At 37.1% G+C, this 22,609-nt stretch overlaps 2 protein-coding genes across 19 annotated transcripts in view; both read left to right on the top strand.

Moving 5' to 3' along the window:
* The first annotated feature begins 1,585 nt into the window (after positions 1-1,585).
* On the top strand, positions 1,586-8,655 carry skor1b (SKI family transcriptional corepressor 1b). 7 transcript variants are annotated; one of them, XM_047822044.1, is made up of 8 exons: positions 1,588-2,109; positions 3,157-4,894; positions 5,243-5,330; positions 5,418-5,531; positions 5,667-5,738; positions 6,603-6,677; positions 6,873-6,947; positions 8,038-8,655. In XM_047822044.1, the coding sequence occupies exons 2-8, from the start codon at positions 3,167-3,169 to the stop codon at positions 8,121-8,123; spliced, it is 2,238 nt and encodes a 745-aa protein (XP_047678000.1). In that variant the 5' UTR covers positions 1,588-2,109; positions 3,157-3,166; the 3' UTR covers positions 8,124-8,655. The 7 variants fall into 7 exon arrangements, with proteins under 7 accessions (XP_047678001.1, XP_027017242.1, XP_047678000.1 ...); XM_027161440.2 differs by having other exon boundaries at positions 1,590-2,109; positions 5,421-5,531; positions 8,003-8,655; XM_027161438.2 differs by having other exon boundaries at positions 1,590-2,109; positions 8,003-8,655.
* Positions 8,656-10,884: 2,229 nt separating this feature from the next.
* pias1b (protein inhibitor of activated STAT, 1b) overlaps positions 10,885-22,609 on the top strand; it is a 30,703-nt gene continuing 18,978 nt past the window's right edge. For 2 of the 12 annotated variants that reach the window (XM_027161446.2, XM_027161445.2), the window contains exon 1: positions 13,173-13,319. In XM_027161446.2, coding sequence (XP_027017247.1) covers positions 13,188-13,319 — 132 coding nt within the window. In that variant the 5' untranslated portion in view covers positions 13,173-13,187. Of the gene's footprint in view, positions 11,014-13,172; positions 13,320-21,366; positions 21,745-21,845; positions 21,901-22,313; positions 22,332-22,609 lie in introns of those variants that run through there. The other 10 variants (XM_047822267.1, XM_027161451.2, XM_027161459.2 and 7 more) reach the window with 10 other exon arrangements.

Here is a 22,609-nt window from a genome sequence, read left to right as displayed (position 1 = left end):
GTCCAAGATGGTAATTACTGTCGGCGCATAAGAAAGTCTCTTGTTTGTGAAAGTCAATAGCGTGACACCAGGTCGGATTTCTCCCTCTGCCATCATCAATATTGCAGAAAGCCATAAAGAAAGAGACGCAGCAAAAAGAAACTTATTTACTTTTACCAAAGGTGATTTTAAACACTGAACTCTCAACACAGGTCATTTATTCTTCTCTCTACATGCCCGATTCTTCTTTACTACTAACAAAGGTAATTATTTTATTCTTTAAATCGTTTCTGTGCTAAAGCTCACGTATTAAAATGAATTCAAGCCTCATAACGTCTACATGTATAGCTGAAAGTTTGCTTATGTCCTGGGAAAAGGACCATATGTGTATAAATGAGAGAAAGAGAAAGAGAAAGAGAGCCCCCACACCACACCGTTCCAAATCGCTTCTGGAGACACTCACCTTTTCCCGAGTCCTGCGGCGCACATCATTTCAATAACAATGTTTTATTCTTAAACGAATGCAGATGGAAAGGCTCAAGGCGATGGTGTCATTCTTTTTCTTTTTTTTAGCCTAACTCATTTATCATTTGTTCGCATTTAATTGAAACAGTAGATATTCTATTGATTAACGACGCATGGCAAAGACAAATTACGATTATGAAAACGTTTTTAAAAAGCTGCCTTTGACTATTTATTTATTTATTTATTTATTTATTTATTTATTTATTTATTTGCTACTTTAATATTTAGACTGGTCTGTGAGCTCTTTGGGAACTTTAGATCACAGTGAGCAATAGTATAACACCGACCACTGATATCCCTGAGCTGGGCTTTGTAGTGAGGCACTGCGCATTGATCGCGCTATAAATACTTATAAATAATGAATACGCCTGTAATAACTATACCACTTCACTACTGAGTTAAATCATATATTTTACACTTAGGCATTTGCTGATGTTATTTGTCGAGTAACCAGACATTTAAAAATGAAACTATAGTCTGCTGAAATAAGAAAGCAAATCAAGAATAAAATAGGATTTTATTTATGTCTGTTAAAAGCAATTATCTGTTGATCAACACTTTTTGGCAGAAATGCGTTTCTGATTTAAAGCTAAACTTTAGACTTTAAAAAGCAATGTAAAGTAGAGAGAGCAAGAGTGTGTGTGTGTGTGTGTGTGTGTGTGTGTGTGTGTGTGTGTGTGTGTGTGTGTGTGTGTGTGTGTGTGTGTGTGCGCGCGCGTGTGTGTGTGTGTGTGTGTGTGTGTGTGTGTGTGTGTGTGTGTGTGTGTGTGTGTGTGTGTGTGTGTGTTTGAGAGAGAGAGAGAGAGAGAGAGAGAGAGAGAGAGAGAGAGAGAGAGAAAGAGAGAGTGTGTGTGTGTGTGCGTGTGCGTGTTTGTGTGTGTGTTTGAGAGAGAGACAGAGAGAGAGAGAGAGAGAGAGAGAGACAGAGAGAGACAGAGACAGAGAGAGAGAGAGAGAGAGAGAGAGACAGAGAGAGAGAGAGAGAGAGATGCTTACTCCGCTTACTCCACCATATGAGGATGACTTAAAAATCTCAGTCAATGTTATACGGATGAGTCTCAGCTAAACTCTGCTAGTTTATCCAATCAAACAAGTAAGCATGGTAACATGTAGATTCTGTCAAAGAGCCCAGCGCTCACAGCCACACGCGCACAAACACATGCACGTTCCTTTCGCATGGTAGGCTAAAAGATCACGTGGTGAACCTTAGAAATCGTCTCGGGCCTCTGTGACAGAAGCGTCCGTCGTTTCCATTGGTCCCGGAGGCGGATGCTTAATGTAAATACGCCGGCGCTAAGTGGGAGTGCCTCACCATTAGTTTAGCTGTCAGTCGATCTCCGGCGCGCGCGATCTACACTGCTTTTATGTGATAAAGGCGCGCGCTGGCACGCGGACACTGTGCGCGGACTGCAGAATGCAGAGCGACGCGCTTTAAACACGGACAGTGAGACTCCACAGAGCAGACTGCATGCAGCTGGAGTCACAGACTCTAACCAAAAAAAGAAGGAAACCACCGAAAATAATAAATTAATAAACGCAGGTTTCTTACAGGAGGTGGCTGGCGAGATCTCTACATATAAGACTCAGAGCTTCTCTTCAGATAAGGTAAGTTATGATCCTCATAACAACATAATCTTATTCTAATTCAATTCGTATTTCATAAACTTCCTCTTTAAGGTCTTTATTTCCTTGATATATTTATTTTTTATGGGATCGTTCAAAAATTTATAGAAATTGCACAGCCAAATAATCGTCAAAGTTAACAATGAGGTGATGTTGCATAATATTACGAACAGCGATAAAATCGACCTAGAAGTTCCTTTTTTTTTGTGAAGATCATTTGCATGGCTCAGAATTTTTATCTTTCGCCTTCATCCGTGTTCTGACACAATTACACTGACACAGTCGCTTTAAAACAAACTCTATCACTCTCACAAGAACTATAAGATAAAAATATCGCGCAATAGCCTTTAAAAACCAAAATCTACTATTATATTATTTAAACACCTATTATATATGCAATTTAACACATCAAAACCGAGTTCAGTAAGAATAATCTCTCAGTATAAAGATCTTCACCCAGATTCTTTTCATTTGAATGAATGAAGCCTACAGATGTGCTGCTGATGAACTTTAAATGCCCCATATATAGTCTACAAACATTTGGTGTGCTTAAAATTCAGTGTTACTATAGTTTACTTGTAGTTACTTATAGTTACTTGTTATTTTTACTTTATCTTTTTATTTGTTTTTGCATGTATTTTTTGAGGAACAGCTGTTTTTCTGCCTATTAACTCATTTATGTTTTAGTGTCGTGGCTCTTAAAACTATTCAATTATTATTATTATTATTATTATTATTATTATTATTATTATTATTATTATTATTATTATTTATTTTGTTGTTGTTGGTGGTGGTGGTGGTTTTGATTATTTTAATTAATTGTACCTCGTTTGAACAGATATTTTATCGTGTGTTAAGGATTTTTGAGGCAAAATTTGTTTCTTTGGCAATAAGTTTAAATTGTGTTTTTAATTGAAAGTAATCTGGGAAAAAATTACACTCATTTCACATTTGTTTCACACTTGTTAATGATATTAGCCTGATATGTTTTAACCCTTCCCTTTTGTAACAAGTATTTGGTGTCCGTAGATTTCCAGGAATGGAATCTATATCGAGCCAGATATCAGCCGGAAGAGATTCCACCTGTTCACCAAACTCGAAGCAGGAGCTGCAGTCCTACACCGGCACTTCACTCAAACCCAACCAAGTCAGCGAGACCTCTCTGTACGGAATACCCATCGTTTCTTTGGTCATCGATGGCCAAGAACGACTGTGTCTGGCCCAGATCTCCAACACCCTCTTGAAGAACTATAGCTATAACGAAATCCACAACCGACGTGTGGCTTTGGGCATCACCTGTGTGCAGTGCACGCCAGTACAGCTGGAGATCCTAAGGCGCGCAGGCGCCATGCCCATCTCCTCACGGCGCTGCGGAATGATCACCAAGCGCGAAGCAGAGCGCCTCTGCAAGTCCTTCCTTGGCGAACACAACCCGCCCAAACTGCCCGAAAATTTCGCTTTCGACGTGTCACACGAGTGCGCGTGGGGCTGTCGTGGCAGCTTTATACCAGCCCGGTACAACAGCTCGAGAGCGAAATGCATAAAGTGCTCGTTCTGTAACATGTACTTTTCACCAAACAAATTTATATTTCATTCTCATCGCACGCCCGAGTCCAAATACATGCAGCCCGACGCAGCAAACTTCAACTCATGGAGACGGCACCTAAAGCTGACGGAAAAAAGCTCTTCGGAAGATGTGACCCACGCTTGGGAGGACGTGAAGGCCATGTTTAACGGAGGCAGCCGGAAGCGGACACTACCTGGACATGGGTCTGAAAGTTCGTCCCCACTGAAATCACAAGGCCCAGTGAATCAAGTCCAGCGGAGTTCATCCGAGGTCCCGCTTAAAACCCTTCGCTGTGAAGACGACAGAGCCTCCGTGCCCATACCGAGTGGCATCCGCAGTTACCCTGTAATCCCGGTACCTAGCAAGAGTTTTGGGATGCTGCAGAAGATTCCGCCACCCCTCTTTCCTCATCCTTACGGCTTCCAGGCATTCGGACTGTGTCAAAAGAAAGACGACGGTGTGGTAGGGGATCAGAACAAAACTAACTTGCCTGGTGTATTCTGGCCAGGCACGAAGGACAGTGCTTACCCTTCATTTCCCATGTTTTGGCCCACGGCAGGTGGCCTGCCTATGGCTCCTTATCACCACGCGCCACCGAAACCGCCTCCCGAGGTCCTTTGCGCACGGCAGCACGAATTCGATACATCAGAGGCGAGTGAGAGAAGCGCCAGCACGCCCAAAGAGAGCCTGATAGAGAACGAGCGCTGCTCCAGTACGCAGTCCAGCCGCAACGACGAGGACAAATCCGGTGATGAGACCAGACCCACGGAAAGCCTGCCAAGAAAACCGAGCTATGTGTCGGCCTTCAGGCCTGTAGTTAAGGACACAGAAAGTATAGCAAAACTCTACGTCAACAGAGGCTCGTATTCGGGAACCAGGCCCGGTTACCTGTCACCTGATTTCCTGAGCGAAAGTTCAAGTTACAGGTCTGCATCTCCGGACGTGGACGACAGCGCAGAGGACCCGGATGTGGACGTGGAGTCTCACAAAGTACAGGAAGATGAAGAACGCCTTCAACTTTCAGTGGACGACCATCACAGCCCTCCAGCCACTTTATCTGTTCACGTGCACTGCGAGGGAGGGAAAAGCCAAGGCGAGGAAAACAGCCGAATGTCTGATCCACACACAACACACACGAGTGAAGCAGAGAAGCAGAACAAGCCGCTATTGGAGAACCACAAACCCGCAACGCGCTTTGAAGTGAGTATGAAGTTTTTAAAATATCTGTGTATTAAACTGTCATTCGCAGTGCAAATCTATCCACAATGCATCAGCCTTCCATTTAAAATGAACATTCATTGTAATGTTAATACGGTGAGAATTGTAATTGTCTCTTAATTTACGAAGTAATTCAACTTACCTTAGTGTGAGGTCATGGCTATTGTTCTTCAATTGTGGATCCTTCATTTTCTCTAAATAGTGATTATGCTCATTGGGTTTACCAGTGGGACTTTATGAAAATAGTCTGCTTTTTTGCAGTCTCAAGAGGGGTGCAAAAAAGAGTGTAATTGAAAATAATTACGACTAATTGCCTGGTTAATTCTACAGGTGTATGCACATGAAAGGATTGCGCCCCTGTATCAGATGAGTGCGCCATGTTTCGGCTCGACAACCTCTTATCAGCGAGACTCCAGTGGTAGGCTCCTCTTTCAGTTCGTCTCGTCCCATCTACAGCCTTTCGCTTTTTACGGAGATTTTTTTTTATTATTTACTTTGTTTCCAGCAGTTAAAGATGCGCACGAGGAGGAGCCGTCATCCACAGTAGAGGAAATAACTGCACCGAAAACATTGCACGAACAAACTAGCGCTCCTGAAGGAGGCTCGAGAGAACCCGAAGGTCAGATTCGTTATGTCAAAGATTAGTGTTAATAATAATAATAATAATAATAATAATAATAATAATAATAATAATAATAATAATAATAACAACAACAACAACAACAACATCAAATGTTATTTTCTCTGTGTCCAGATATGGAAGCTATGCGCAGTGAAGCAGGCAGAGTGTCACGGATTGAAATAAACATCGAAAACATGGCGAAAGGTATAATTAATAATAAAATAGTAATAATAATAATAATAATAATAATAATAATAATAATAATAATAATTCGTACGTGCTCCTTAATTAAAATTTTCTTTACCGAAAATATAGTAGTTGAGTCTTAAACAGTGATAAACTGGGATGTATTTTATTTGTTATATAAACTGCAAATGTTATCTAACGAACTAGCAGAAGATTGTAAATTTTAGCCGACTATAGTCTTCATTTTTAGATGTATTAAAATATGCTTTGCATTACTATGTATATTTATGTATGTCATTTTTAGAAATACAGCCAAAAATAACTATAGAAAGGAAAAGCATGCTTCGTTAATGGAGCTTAATGGGCTAGAATTCATATCGTACTAAAGTGTATCTATAATTTTACACACACACACACACACACACACACACACACACACACACACACACACACACACACACACACACACACACACACACATATATATATACACACACACACACACACACACACACACACACACACACACACACACATATATATATACACACACACACACACACACACACACACACACACACACACACACACACACACACATATATATACACACACACACACACACACACACACACACACACACACACACACACATATATATATATATATATATGTGTGTGTGTGTGTGTGTGTGTGTGTGTACATTTATTATTATTATTATTATTATTATTATTATTATTATTATTATTATATTCTCATAAGAACTGCTTAATTATTCATCCAGGATTATTTATCCTAAGAGACTTTACACACTGCTTTTAAATAACCATCTTGTAATAATTGTGCTGTTGAAAAAACTGTTAAAAATTTTCTCTTCAACAGAAGAGCTCCAAAAACAGCTAGTGGAACAAGTGGAGCTGAGAAAGAAGCTGGAACGGGAATTCCAAAGTTTGAAAGGTATTTTCTCATAAGCATGTAATGTATTTATTCTTTTGAATTTCCTTTTCTTTATTAAGGCTCAGTTATGCTACATCCTCATGTAAGCCTTTATGTGGACAGTTATTCAAGAGTTACAATGTGGTATGATTAGATTTTTCCCATTTAACCAACAAAAATAATGTTAATTTCTGTAAATTAATGATTGTTTCCCAGACAACTTTCAAGACCAAATGAAAAGAGAGCTGTCATACCGAGAAGAAATGGTCCAGCAACTGCAAATAGTTCGAGGTAAGGTCCTAATTTTCCAAAAATATATTAACTCACATGCAATAATTTCAAAATATTTTCAAAATATTTTACAGCACATGCACAAAAGAGACATAGATATATTAACACAATTGTAATAATAAACTAACACAATTAATAAATCAATAAAGGTGTTTAAGTTACCAACAGTTAAAACAAATACAAACAATTGACCAGCAGTTTTTTCAAATCTATATACAATGTCTTACAAATAAAATACAAGTTTACTAAAATGAGTAATTGATTAATTACAATAATTACGGTCCTTTTCTTACATTTAATGTATATTTACTACATCACAGGAAATTTAGAGGATTTCAGATGTGTAATCTTGAGGGTTACTTTGTTCTTGATAATTATGTTTTGAACCTTCTGAGTTTTAGAGTTTACTTAAGAAGCCAGTAGGGTGTTTCCTTTTTGTTTTTACTTTGTTTAATATTACAGTGAGGTGAGAAAGGTGTCCAGTTTAAAGGAACTCCTACTGCAGATCCTTAGGTTATAAGCTGTTTTCCTGCATTGTCTCAGTATTATAAAAAACATGAATCTGAATAGCTGAATCTGGAGATGAGTAGATGAGGTAGGATAGTTAGCCTTTCATATCTTAGTCATTCTTTGTCCCTCCTGCTCAGACACATTGTGCAGCGAGTTGGACCATGAAAGAAAGGCTCATTATGCTATTCAACAGAAGTTAAAAGGTAATCAGTGATTCTAGCAAATAATAAAAATCAAGCTAGGCATACAGAAAACATCTTGCTTGATGAAGTACTTATGTACAGTTTTTGTACTTTTGCAGATGTTTGCCCTCAGCTCACAGATTTATATTTAGCTTAGAAGGTTTTGCTCGCATCATAACATGTCTTTATGAGGGGAGTATTTCTTTATGGCCTACATCCCCTTTGACCTTCTGTCCACTCTCAGTCACTGACACACACACACACACACACACACACACACACACACACACACACACACACACACACACACACGTGCGCACACAGACATTGTTGTTTTAAGCGATCCATACCCTTTTTTCCCAGAAGCTCACGACGCACTTCATCATTTCTCGTGTAAGATGCTGACCCCTCGTCATTGCTCTGGGACCTGTACATTCAAGCCTCCTCTACTACCACCATGATGCCTTCAGTCCTTCACAAATAAGACTGCTCAAGACATGGACAGTGTCAAGACATGGACAGTGATATACCCTTAAAAACAACATTCACAACCAACAGAATTCCTCAGTTATAGGCCTGCAATGAGCAAGTGTGTATGGTAGTATCCTAGTTCTCAAACTGTAATTATTACAAAATAAAAAAGGCTTATTGTATGAACTGTATCATTTCTATAAAATCTAGCTCAATAAAAAACTTGACATGTTTCACTGAAAAAAAATATAAATTGTTAAGAAAAAAATCGTAATAGGTGGCTTTGTGCAATGCATATAGTATGTAATATATTTTATTTATTGTGATACTCTTTCTGTTGGTGAACTGTTAGGGCACTTTCTTACGTTAGATCCTACACTAATTTATTAAGGTATTTTTACCAGTTTTATTTAACCCATGTTGTTCATCAATGTTGTTTGTTCTCATGTGTAAACAATGTACAATTGATGTAAAGCACTTTAAATAGACAGCGCTGATGGCAAACCTGATGACTGAAATGTGTATTAAAATATCTTGTTAAACTATATGATGACTATTGTCTTATTACTTGCTGTGAGAATATATAGCAATCTTGTAGCAAGAGTTGTGTGTAACGGAACATAAGACTGTTTTAAAGTATGAAACAGCAAATTAAGTTCATGGACATTAACATATTATTGAAAATTTAAGACATGGATATAGTATGTAAATTTTGACACACACATGAACACACATTTTCAGACTTTAAATAATAATCAGTTATTAATGCATATGGATAATAATAAGCTATACTCTATAAGTCATAAGAACAATAGTTGTTTCATTTAAAGATCATTGCATACACAATAGTCAGATGACTACGTGAAAGCACAACCGCAGAAAACTAGCACACTATCACACCCTCTTTCATACTCAGTATATGTGTAGAACTATTCTGAATATATCTACATGCAGATACCCAAGTAGTCTGTATGCTGCTTATGTGTTGAATATCCCAAATGAGGATGGGTTCCCTTTTGAGTCTGGTTCCTCTAAAGGTTTCTTCCTTTCCATCTAAAGGAGTTTTTCCTTGCCACAGTCACCTCAGTCACCACAGGCTCAGGCTCATTGGGGATAAATACAAACAACTTAAGTCTAATATAAGTCTTGAATTTTAGTATTATTTTAATTTTTGTATAATATTTTTCTAAGATGGGTAACTTTTTGTATTAGGTTTCATATGTTCTTAAAAGCTGCTTTGATACAATGTCCATTACACAAATACAAATAAATTTGAATTGAACTGAAGATGTGCAAGGATACGCTATATATCACATAACAGAACTAGTAGATCTTAATTGATAGAAACTCATTAAACTTATATACATACTAACACATTAATACATATACTAGATTCAGTTCTCTTTGTTTCTTTTTGTATCTATATTGCTGCAGAAGACTAACATGCCTGGTTTATAAACCTTTGGTCAGCGTTTCAACGAAGGAAATCGTTTGTAATACTTGGTCTCACAGCGCCATCTTATGGACACTTTTTCCAAACCAGTGGCGATCCAGTCATCATCCATCCAACAGCAGGATCCCTGGCTTTCCTGGGCCAGATCAATCTGTGACCGGATGATTAACTGTGTCGACAATTCCATACAGGGAGCAGTCTAAAGAACAAAAACGACACATTATACTACTCAATGCACAAGTAAGTTAAACAACTGACTTCAGAGGCCTACTAAATATATACTAGTACAATCCACTAAGAAATAAATGAGAAGGCAATAATCTAGACGATTCTGATAGACACAATACATAACCAGGACAATCAAGTATCAAGCATTGAGCGTGAGACACGCATTGAGCGTGAGACACGCACTCACGCTCTCCCACCACACATTGTATTTGTCACGCAGAAAAACGTACTATTTATCATATATGTAATATGCCGCAGCGCCCAAAATGTATCTGTCCGCACCGCTGTCTCTATGGAACCGGGCAGAAATCAAGCGCGTCTCCTGGAGTTCTTAGTCGAGCCTCAAACTTATCAGCCAATCAAAAATGAGGCTACACCAGGGTCGGTTCTAGGATTTTACCTTTAGGGAGGCTTAGCCCTCAGTGAGAATTTAAAACAAGAAGAGTTTTATATTATATATTATATGAAAACATAGTAAGCCAAAAGTTATGGTATTATTTAAAATGGCAAAAGTGGACACCAAAATTTTATGCATGATGTAACGATGCCAGTCTTGAATCAAATCAGTTCATGTTTGTGTGCATTCTCTACAAACAGTGTGTCCAATTAATGCAGTCATTATTAAACAAATATTCACAAGACAGACCAAATCAATAAATGTTTTTTTTATTTAGTATTGAATGGATCGTTTGCATTAATAATTTGTTTGTGCTATAAACTGGTAATAAGAATAGTGAAATTTCACTGTTTTTGGTTGCCGTCTTTGCGGGTTTCCGCCGATTAACGTTATAGATACGTAAATGCCTCCAGCTCTGACTGACTCTGTGCTTCTCCGTACAAATAAAACAGACGGCGCAGCTGATGATGAATACTACACGTGCGTAAAAGCTAAGTAAAAAACGCTCTTGGATCAAACTGATAAATAAATTTCTTTCCCATCGACGACATGTCCTGCATTTTAGCGTCATTTTTATTGTTTATTTATGAAAGTAAAAATTATACTTTTAGTTTTAAGGTGGCTGAGATCAGACAAGGCTGAAGCCACCATAAAAAAGGCCTAGAACCACCCCCGAGCTACACAATAGCCAGTCAGAAAATAGCACTATCTGGATAAGATTTAACGCAACAACCAATGAAAAAAGCATATCTTGGAATTGTACAGCATTTCCAGTTCACCCAGAGAGAAAACCACTGGAGCTGCGAGCATCACTTTGAGCACAGAGTAAGTCATGATCTCCTGTTTTAATGTTACAATAAATTCACAACTTGTCTGACACAAACAATGACACTTTGCTGTTAGAGCTGTTTCCCAGATAATCAGTATGAGTTTTTCATGAGTGTCTGTAACAGCTTTACAGTCTTTTCACTGACACCTGCTCAGAACAAGTAGTCTAGGCCAGTGGTTCTCAAACTGGGGGCCCTGAGATGGTGCCGGGGGCCCTGGCTTTATGACATTTTATAAAATAATGAATTTATCATAAATTAAATCTAAGGCTACTAAACACCAGCACTACATTATATAATTTAATATGTTTTGTTTAATTAAAATATTAAGTTTTGGAATGTTTTATGTCATTTTTTTTAAATGACATTTTATTATTTAATAAATGTCACTCTTGCCTGTCTTCAAAACTTGAGAGCCCTGCATAACATACACACACGTATATGTACACAAATATACCATAGTACATATTTAGGCCTAAAAGGTGCTTGGAAAGGCACAACAACTAAGAATGAGAATGAGAATGAGAGAATATAATAGCCATGTGAAGTAAGAGAACAAGTAAATGTTGGAATGTTGGATTACTTAATGTAATTGGACTTGTTTGGTTACTTAAATTGAAAAAATCTAAAACAGTAATAAAAAAAGTGAGTGGAAATTTTATGAATCTCCAATGGCTAAAATAATTATTTTATGTAAGTTTATTTATTTATTTATTTTAGGTAGCTCACTGGTTAAGATGCTAGACTGCTGATCGGATGGTTATGATTTCAAATCCTTGTACCCTTGACTGCACAGCGGTAGGAAAGAGAAAAGATGAAAGTCACCCTGTCTGGATAAGAATGTTTGCCAAATGTAATGTATTCTATGCTGGAAGGGAAACTTGGCCGCAAATCATTTTAAGCAGCCTAAAGTGGTATAAATAAAAAACATTTCCAGAGTTGGAAAGAAGAGTAAAACAAGGTACACTTGCCATAATAATATGCATATGGTGTACCTTCACATTCAGGTTTTGATGCTGGTTCTTTACAGTCTTTGGCCTGGATGTGTTAAGTATTCTAGACTATAATTTGATGTAAGCAGCTACAAGGTTGACATAAGCTGATACTTACATTCAAAAAAGACAACCATGTTTCCACTGTATTGGGTTCAAAATGATGTTGAACCATAGAGTTATTGTGGGAGAAAATTAATGATAACATTTTAACTTATTGTATATATAAGAATGAGTTATATAATAAGTATACTTGCAGTATGTGCCATAGTTTCTATAATGTGAAAAAATAAATATCATCTCCAGTCTCCCAATGACCCTGTGTAGTATAAGATGGATGGCTGTTGAGTAACATTATATTGCAGAAACAACTCCCAGTACAGATGCAATTTAGGCTGTTTTTCATTTGAGCTGTATAGCTTAGAGCTTTTTGGGATTGAGTTTGCAGTATCTTACTTTATGGGCAGAATAAGTGAAAAATCAGATGCAGAATCCGACGTGAGAAAAACAAAAGGTTTTTTATTATACATAGTTTAAATATATGAACAATATCTAGACGGATAATGCAGCAATTAGCAGGAAAGTAAAGTCTTGCTTAAGTCCTTAACTAACTTACTTAAGTCCTTAGTTCTGTGTTTATGTAGCATCATGGTCCTGGAGAAAGGTCTCATTTTACTGTGTACTGCAACAGCTAAATATGGTTGAAATGACAATAAAAGGCACTAAAATGAAAGAGTGATTGCCCAAATCCAGATTATTATTGAGCTAATATGTTCTAATGTAAGCACAAATGACCTGAAATCCCTGTTGAAAATCCACCATTATCTGAAAGACCCTGATTAACAGCTAAGTTATTTTATCTATTTTCCCTTTTCATTTTTTGCTGACCAAATTAATTAATTATTGTTGGAGATTTTTAACTGCTTTAACGCCTTATTATTTTCTTAAAATGGAATAAAACAGAGAAAACCTCTTTTGAGATTTATTTTAGCATTGATTAGCAGCTAGCCTGTGTTTTGTTTTGGTAGCTTATCCCTTCATTAGGGATCATGGTGTTTTTCATTCAGTGTTTCTTTTATCACGCTCTTATCATGCCTTTATTTAATTGGGTGTTTCTTACTCCGATAATTGACCCATTCTCATTAGTTCGGCTGCACAGATCTGTCCTATCTGTAAACCGATGGTTCGGCTGAAAAACTGGGCGCTAATTTTGAATCTGAGGAACGTTATTAGTAACGCGGCTCGCTCACGTGCCGAGGGCCTACCGCGCATGCGCCAGAGAAACAAGATGGCGGAGAGTGCGGAATTGAAGGTAAAGCGTAGCCAAAAATTTACTATTGATATCATCTCTAATTGAGGTCTTCTTGACCGCGTAGTAGTGTTTGGGTGTGTTTTGTTTATATGAGGCGGTGTGCCAAATGTGTCTTAAGCGGTCTAACTACATCGGCGGCTTTGTTGCAGGATGGAGGAAGGTTGTTATTGTTGTGATGTTCAGACTTGGTTTGTGTCACCTGGGTGGCTGAGAGCTAACGGAGCTAGTTAGTCTCATCGCAGCTAGCTAACAGCTTCCTCTTCTGTTTTCATTAGCCAAACTGGATGCTAAACCTCAGCTTAAACCTTGCTATAGACTTGACATGGGTTGTATATTCAGAATCAATTTGGTAGCACTTTTTTTTGACCTGCGACACTGCAGTATTGTTGTTGAAATTGTGTACAATTATGAACAGCAGGCTGTAGTTAGCTTAGCTGGGCTAACTTAGCTAGGCTAGCTTAGCTGGGTTAGCTTAGCTAGGTTAGCTGGGTTACTCTGTGTGTGTCTTCCAGCCGGCTAGCGAGCTGTACATTATTAACTATGTCTGTATCTCGACATAATGTATTGCAGCGAAATACTGGGCTATGGTTTAAATGTTAAAACGATTCAAACTAATTGAAAACAAAAGTGATTCAGGTGTTTACTTTCATAACCGAGAGACTCGAACCTATTTATGTGTTTAAATCCTGACGGCTAACTCAGCCTGACATGGTGGATCTGCTGACGAAGTGCTCAGCATGAGCTCTCGTGTGTTGTGTAAACAAATACTCGCATACATAATGTTTAAACGTGTCTGCACTTGTAGATATGTTTTGGTTGGTGTAATGAAGTGTGTTTTGGAAAGCTTGTGTGGTTTGTGCGAGATTTTAGCTCAGACTTTGAGAAGGTAATTTAAATTATTATTGCTGTCAGTTTTACATGTAGTTACTGATCAGTGTTTGATTTACAGCTAATAAATACTTGACATGAGATGTTATGATAATTGTTTAATGTATTAACTCACCCACATGTTGAACTTTTCACTAACACACATGATCACACTCAAGTTTTTTATTTGTCTTTTTGGAAATGATTTACTTGAAAATGGCCTGGGTGACATTTTGTCAACTTCAGGTTAATGTTAAAATTCAGGCACATGAGAATTTTGATTTGATGAGAGTTTACACACAGGTTTAAAGCTGTGTGTATCTGAAATTCATTTGCATTTTTATAGTATATATGCAGGATTGATCTAAAAGCAATTTAACAATGAAGACAGAGAATGTATTTTGATCACATTGTTACCAACCTGTTGTTTTACCTTTTTTTTTTGTTTTTACCCTTTTGGGATGCTCAAGATACTTCAGAATTGTGACCTTATGTGCAGGAAGTAAAGATGAAAAAGTTTACAATAATCAGTACACAATGTCCGATGGCATATTGTTTTGTGTTACTTAAGTAGAGCACACAATTGTTTTTACAGCACTCACATTCACGTGGCACAAAAAAGGTAATGATTAAAGTCTGCACTTTACAGCTTTTAATCACTTATATACTCAGTGCTCATTACTGCAACATACTGATCTCTGTAGGAAATTGTCTCATTCAGTAATAGGGAAACACCACAAATTTGTTTATTTACTGCCTAATTGTTGTTTTGTTTGTTAACGTGTTTTTACAGTAGTAATGAGCACTGAGTATAAAAGTGATTAAATGCTGTAAAGTGCAGACTTTAATCATGATCTTTTCCATCCTAATCAAAATACATTTAAACTTTTTCTCTCTATAAAACTTTAATTAGATAAGTGGCTGATTAATGAAAGAAACTTGGAGGTAAGAGTAAACAAGTAAGATGGAGACAGAGTGCGAGTGTTTGCTAATGTCTGTAGTGCCCAACCAGTATGGATACTGCGATAGAAAAGTTATTTTTTCTGTTTTATGTTTTTTGTTCTCCTTACTGTTTGACTCCATCAACTCACATTATTTATAGTCTTGTGTGATTTGTTTTTTTCCCTTCTGCTGCTTGCAAACTTAGCATTCACAAAATGGCAGTAAACTTTTTTTATTTTTTTTCAGAACTGCTAAAAAAGCCTTTTTAAAAAATCAAGTCAGGAGTGTAGGGGAGATGTATATTACCTGGGAAGTTTGGAACTGCTTACTGGCAGCAGTAATCTTGAAACCTCATTTGAAAGGAGTTGAATCTGCATGCTGTAAAGGTTCTAATTTATTTTCAACATAATCCTTTTACTATTCGTCTTCAAAGTGTTTAAATGCATGTGACGCTTACATGTGTGTAACAGACCAGACACAATATTTGATGTTTGTTGTATGGTATAGACTACAGTACAGCGAACACGTACATGCTGGGGAGATGGATTCTGGCAGGGAATTGTAATTTAGCACAACAAACTACTATTACAGCAATAGAAAGTCATTAACAATATCTATGCAGCATTAATGTGTTTAATCTGTAACCTGCATGCCTGCTAAGAGGGGCTCCTCACAAGAACAGCAAAAATACAGCATTTTTAATTGGCCTGTTTAATATACAGCACCATTTCTGGCTGAAATTTGGGATTGTCTTTAATAAGTAAGTGAACTGATGTTAAATATGTTCTTCTCTATTGTTAGCACTGAAAGATTTAATACCATACTAAAGAACTGAGACATTCCCTATTTTTCCATGACATGCTTGAGGGCAGTTATACGTCAAGGGCCCGTGAGATTTGAGTATTGAGTTCGGCTTCCTGGGTGTTGGTTAATATTGAAGTGTTCACACACGAGTCCAGATTAATATGTTGATTGACATACCCCTAGTTGCATAGGGGTGGAACATTTTCAGTAAATTTCCAGGAACTTCATCTGGGGAATTTTGGAAATATTCCAAGTTGGAAACTTACTGGGCATTTATAGAAATTAATTAGAATTTTTGGGAAATTCATATAAATAATTTTATATACAAACCTAAATAATAAACATTTTATTTGAACTCAAGCTGACAGATTTAAAAAAAAAAAAGACATTTTATAACACCCAGTCTTGCCGAGGTGAAATGTATCCCCTCACGAGACAGTGTTTGTGTTGCATAAGATTGGAAATAGAATAAGATTGGAAAAAAGCTTTAAAACACTTATGCACAGATAAATAGTTGAATATTTTGGAATAAACTCATTTTACAGTTGATGCAAATGAATAGAAATAGTCAAGATGAATACATCCTTCTCAATCAGCACGCTTTCTGACACAAACTATAAACTAGTATATACAATAGTTTAGTCAAAAGTTTGGACACATTACAATTTATCCTTTTGCAAGAAGAATCTTATGTTCATTTAAGCCTGATTTATTTGATCAAATATAAAGAAAAAAGAGGAGCATATAAGCTTGAACTAGCTAGTCTCATAAATTGTCAATGAAATAGTGCTAGCTTAGATTTAGCATATCTGATTTACTGGCTGTATAAACACGTTTTGATATTTGCTAAATAAACTTTAATACCATAGATAAAATATATTTACCAAAGTAATATCAAATTGAATTGATGTAATCCTCGGAAACCTGTGGAATTAATATTTTTGTGGTAGTCAGGGCCTGGAATGGGCAGGGGGTGAGTAAGGGGATTGATTGTGGGAGAGAGTCTCTTTAGTTTTTTATTATTTAGCCTCAATGTCTGCACAGTCAGTGTATTTGTATTTACAGTGGTATATTTTTGTTGCACAATAGCACAAGGGAGTTGTAATATGTCAATACTTTATGTAATATGTAAATACTTTATGTAAATACTCATCAATATGGACTTTTTTTTTAATTTTAAAAACTTTTTTGACATTATTTGCGTGCAGGATTCAAGAAATGATTTGGTGTTATGGAAAAATGCACATTGCATACCACCGGTATGGCATTTCCTGCGATAGCCCTGCAGTAGGCTAATTGCTGTGTGCATGGGATTGATGAATGTGCAGGGGTAGAAAAATCTTTATATTCCTGAAGTATTGTGTATGATGCAGCTAGACATATTTCTTACTGTTGACTTGACTGTAACATAATGACTAGAGCAACAGGAGATGAGACGATGAACAAAGCTATGAGAAGCCATTTCTTTCATCTGTATAGCATCATCTTTATTCATTAAACTAGTTTTACTGACCAGTGTGATTTTTCAGACAGACTAACAGTGCCGTATATTTTTTGGCTATGGCAACTATACAGGTCAATAGGTTATTTACATACTTAAGATACCGTGAGCCTAAAGCACTGTTCAAAGTTTGTTTGTTTTTGTTTATTTATTTAAAAATGCCCACATACGACAAACGGGGAGAAGATGCTAGTCCAAGTATTTCATGAAGTAGTAGGTTGTTTGAAGATAGCTAGTGATTGTCCGGACCCCTAGGGGAAGTGTGTGAGAATTTAGGCAGGTTGAAGACAAGAAGAAGACCTGCCAGCAGTGCATTGCAGTAGTCCAGTCTTGAAATGACAAGAGACTGAACAAGTACCTGAGCAGCCTGTGTGGACAAAAATGGGCGAATCCTTTTGATGTTGTAGAGAAGGAACAAATATGAGTGTGTCACGTTAGCAACATGCGAGGACAAGGACAGTTGAGTGTCCATGGATACCAAAAGGTTGCAAGCTGTGATCGAAGAAGAGATCAGATCCTTGTGCAGGGATATTGCAAGATCCTGACCTGGGGATGAATCACCTGGGATGATCAGCAGTTCAGTTTTGCTAGGATTGAGCTCTAACTGATGAGTTCTCATCCACGATGATCTGTCTGCCAGGCAGGCTGAGATCCGAACAGAAGCTGTGGTATCTGAGGGTGGGAAAGAGAAGATAAGTTGTGTATCGTCCTGCATATTTTCGTGGTAAAAAGAAGCAAAGTCTTCTGCACTCAGGAAGGATAAAAAAAAAGGTGTAGCCGGAGGGGTTGAGTACAGATAAGATCTCAAGCACATATTTCAAGATATTCCTTAGTAGGACATCTTGAACAAGCTGTGAACAAGTTCCTATGTGTAATTTGTTACTGTCTCCATTTTCTGTAAAACTGATGTTTGGCATAGAAAAAAAATGATTTAATTAAATACTGTCTATGTTTATGGAAACATGGTTAGGACAACACGCATAAGTGGACATGGACAAACCCTTGCTCTTTTCTATTGACCAGTTCAGGGATTGCTTGTGATCATTTGGTTGTCTGTTCAGTATTACAAACCTTTGCATGTTTAATACATGTAAAACATTTAGGGCGGATTTATTCTGTCACTCTGGAAACAGGTTCATCAGAAAACTAGAAATACTTGACTTCAGGTCAAGTATGTGTGTTATTGCTGCCTTGTTTTCTTGTAGAAAGGAAACCAACATGAAAATAACATCCCCTTAGAGCTACTTCCTCTTGTTTAATTGTTCATATGACTGTTTTTGTATGTCAGAATGTTGTGACTCCCAGTGACCACAAAAAAAGTTTAAAAAAAAATCAGGAACTGAGTGTGCAAACGCTGTAAGGTTTCTGGGAACAAAAAACTAATACAGTATTTAGCATATTATTAATGGAAAATAACAAATGGAAGAAAAATGTAAACTGCCAATATGTAATAGTTATTGGCAGGTAACTAATCTAGACAATTTTTATGTCTGCTGTTCAGTCTATTTGATGTTATTTTTCCAATCCATTCATTTACGTTCATGACAAGTTTTTCTGGTTGGCTTGTTTAAATTGACACCTTGATCTAGGATCTGAAAATTTCCTTTGCTTTAGGAGTGATTTACTTCTGAAAATAATCCGAGGGTCTCTGTTGTCTGGTTGGTGAAATCATCTATACATCATGCATCTAGTTAGGTCTTCCCGGTCATGTCTGTCAACCAGGGAGAGGGAAAGCTGGTATGTGATAAGACGTAAAGCTAGCCAAACTGCAACTGCTGTACCACAGTCTAACGTTTCTGGTACTGTGAGATTAACACGAGAGAGAATATGCCTCCCTCCCATTCAGAGAGCACAGCCAGTTTTGTTTTCTTTAAGATTAACAATGAAGCAACAGAAAACAAAACCCAAACCCAAATCATACCGGCTTAAAGTAACAGCCCTCATTAAACTATGAAATTGCTGTGTATACTTTACAGCAGAATAAAACAAAAATTCAAGATCTTTAAATGGAATAATGGCATAAAATGATGCCAAAACATGACCTGTTAAGTATATTTGACTCCCCAAGAAGGAGCATTCTGTGCTTTCATTTTAAAGCTTCATGCATCATTGATGTGCTGCTATAAAAGGTATCTCTGATTTGTGATACTGCATTTTAACACACTTTTACTTTTTTTGAGTGAAATTCCTCTTTGTTAATGGCAGAAGCTCTACTCTTATCGTTCCTGCTTGCTTTTTTAACACTAGATCTGTTCACAAGTGGTGAAGCTGCTGTCATTAACAATAACTAACCTGACACACCCACACACACTCATTTCCTGTCTCTAGAACTGAACTTGATCTTGCTATATACTGTTGCTTGTTGGTGGATAGTAACAGTTGGAGACCATGGCAGTGGCTTTAAACTACTGTTGCCTTGGTCCTCGTTATTAGATATTTGCTAGCTTAAGAATGAATTCTACAATGAATTCAGAAGTTTTGCTGGTTCTCATATAAAGTTGCTTAAAAGCTACTGAAAGGAAATGATTTATAATTTATAAAGGTGGGGTCTCTGATTTTTGAAAGCCAATGTCGACATTTGAAATCACCAAAACAAACACGCCCCTAACCCAAATGGGTCCCACCCCTGTATTGATGGCTCCGCCCACACATACATACACAACCCAGGCAACCAATTGAAAGAAATGTGTCTATCATAGATGAAGGGAAGAGCAATACGATTGCAGATAAACAAACAAGCAAAAATGACACACGAGCATAATCGTGTGAAGGACAGCATATATTAGTTCTGGTAACAAAGCAAAACCAACGTTACTCACCTATCGAGAAGGAAAAAAGCGCCTCCGCGTCTTAAGTAAAGTTGGCCGCATATTCACAGATTGGAGTTTCCCGAGTCAATAACTCCTGAGCTAAACACTGTTACTTCACAAAACGCGGTTGTAGCTGCCTCTCTACATCACTACAATAGAAAAGAGGTGTTATTTGTGTAGTAACAGCGTTTAGGAGTTATTGACTCGGGAAACTCGAATCTGTGAATATGTGGCCAACTTCCTGCTCCTCAGTTCTCTCCAGCGCTGTAAAGCTGATCCTATATTAACACGTCCTACTTCTTGCCTTATCGTAATCCTTTCTTCGCTTTCTTTCTTTGTTTTTATCCTCCATGTCAATGTTAAAACCGCTTTCTGCTAATGTCACACATGCGCACTGAACACTCTCTCCGCCACATATTAACAAGCCCCGTCCCTTTCTGCTCATTGGCTACACGTTTGTTTTGATTTTTGTTTTGATTTTTGCTTATTATTCGGCCCGACTCAGTTTTCTGAAGCATTTCTCAAAAATCGGAGACCCTGCCTTTAAGGTGACACCCATATTGAGGATATTTCTTCTCAGGAGTAGTATATCTTGCCACTTATTTCCTCTGGCTTGCTTATTAGGGATTTCTATAAATTTTCTGTTAATTTTCATATATTAAACTATCTTTAATATCTAAAATCTATTTTTATTTGAAAAATTTTAACGTGTTACCAGAGGCTTTAAGATGAAAATAGTTGTGGGAGATGTATGTTGATGTCACAAGGGTCACACTTGTTTGGTTGTACTGCTTCTCTTTTTATGGAAGATTATAAATAGAACTGTGGAAATTCTGTTTTTTTCTCAGACATTTGTTTCAGATGGAGACCCAAACAGGACCTCATAAAACATTATTTTCCCTTTTTTGCAAGAATGCAATCATTATTTGCTGACACTGCTGAGTAAACATAATTTATGCAACTGCACAGCTGATTTTAAATCTGAGGTTGCAGTGAGGAAGCATTTTGTTGTTTGCCTAAATTTTGTGTTGTACATTAGGGACACAGTCCTTAATATAATATTGAACCGTTCAAAATGGCATCAACTTTACAATACAAAAAATATAATACAATAATTTTTTTGCATGTAGTTTCAGTGCATTATATTTCTCTCTAAAATCTCTCTCTGCTTGTGACTGTGAGTGTATGCTTTGGATGAGGAAATGCTTTTCTCTGAGTAAACATCTAATGATTATGGTCTAAAATTATGGAAATTCTGAGGTGTCAGATGTCACACATTCAGCAGTAAAGGGAGGCAATATGAGGAAACACTGCCATCTGTCAAATCTTTAGTGGGGACGTATTAGTGTGGAGTATAATCAAGTAGAGAAAGCAGAAAACACAAAAAATGACTGTTTGCTAGCACTGTTTTACATGTTACAGAAACACGTCCAACATGACGGCACATCTGTGGTGCCATCACTCAGCTATATCACTGTCTGGAAGCAGGAGAGTCGAGCAGGTAACATCATCTAAAAAGCAACAGTCCCTCACTAATGCCTAATGCCAATGTAAATTAGTGTATTTATGTTTATTGAAATTTTTGAATTCATGTTTTCCCAGTATATGGGCTACCAGCAGCTCTGAGCTGCCATGGATAAGATGCACTTATTCTTTTGTAAGTGTGTGTATATATATTTATTTACTTTTAATATTATTTATGTACTTTTAGTTCATTTCATAAAAACACCCCAGGAATGTTTATAAATTTAAGTGATCTCTTTTCTTTATGGAAAAAACAAAAAGTTTGGATTATTCATTTGCATTTTCTGTGCTGTTTAGAGTACATGTACTAAAACGTCTAAGAATGGAATAAAAAACAACAACAACAGACAACCTGGGCCATCTGAACCGAAAACCGTGCTCAAAAAGCAGAGTTATGTTTTGAACCGTGGGCTAAGTGTATTGTTTAATCCTTATTGTATTATGTTTGTTTTGCTTTGCTAATGTGGTGGTTGTGTGTGATTTTGTGCTTTCAGATTTGTAGCTACAGTAGAAAATTCTTATTTCTTCTGGCACATCAGTTCAATGGAACTGTTTAATGTTACTGTAAGCAGCTTTACTATATTTCTGGGAAACAACATTGTCGTGCGTACGCAAATAGCACAAACTGCTGCAGCACAGTTTCAGTTTCTAATTTACAATTAGACATAACAAGAACTACAGGTTAATTATCATTTAAGCAAGAATAGCAGAGAAGAATGTTTGGTCTTTAAATTTGTTAAATGCTCAGGAATCCTTATTAATGATCATCTCGTTTCGATCGCAAACAATCATTTCTACACATTTATAAATGAAGTCACTTACAGTATAGGTTTAAGGGCCCA

Source organism: Tachysurus fulvidraco, chromosome 13 (genome assembly GCF_022655615.1).
Source record: "Tachysurus fulvidraco isolate hzauxx_2018 chromosome 13, HZAU_PFXX_2.0, whole genome shotgun sequence".
NCBI classification, from domain to species: domain Eukaryota; kingdom Metazoa; phylum Chordata; class Actinopteri; order Siluriformes; family Bagridae; genus Tachysurus; species Tachysurus fulvidraco.
The sequence above is the reverse complement of the archived record's forward strand: the minus strand, read 5'-3'. Positions and strand labels throughout refer to the sequence as shown.

Excerpts from the sequence above, each read along its gene's own strand:
- skor1b (XM_027161438.2), top strand. The coding sequence starts at position 3,167 with ATGGAATCTATATCGAGCCAGATATCAGCCGGAAGAGATTCCACCTGT. Across the intron at positions 5,532-5,666 it reads AGGCTCGAGAGAACCCGAAG|ATATGGAAGCTATGCGCAGT; the intron begins GTCAGATTCGTT and ends CTCTGTGTCCAG. Across the intron at positions 6,948-8,002 it reads GCAACTGCAAATAGTTCGAG|AAGCTCACGACGCACTTCAT; the intron begins GTAAGGTCCTAA and ends CTTTTTTCCCAG.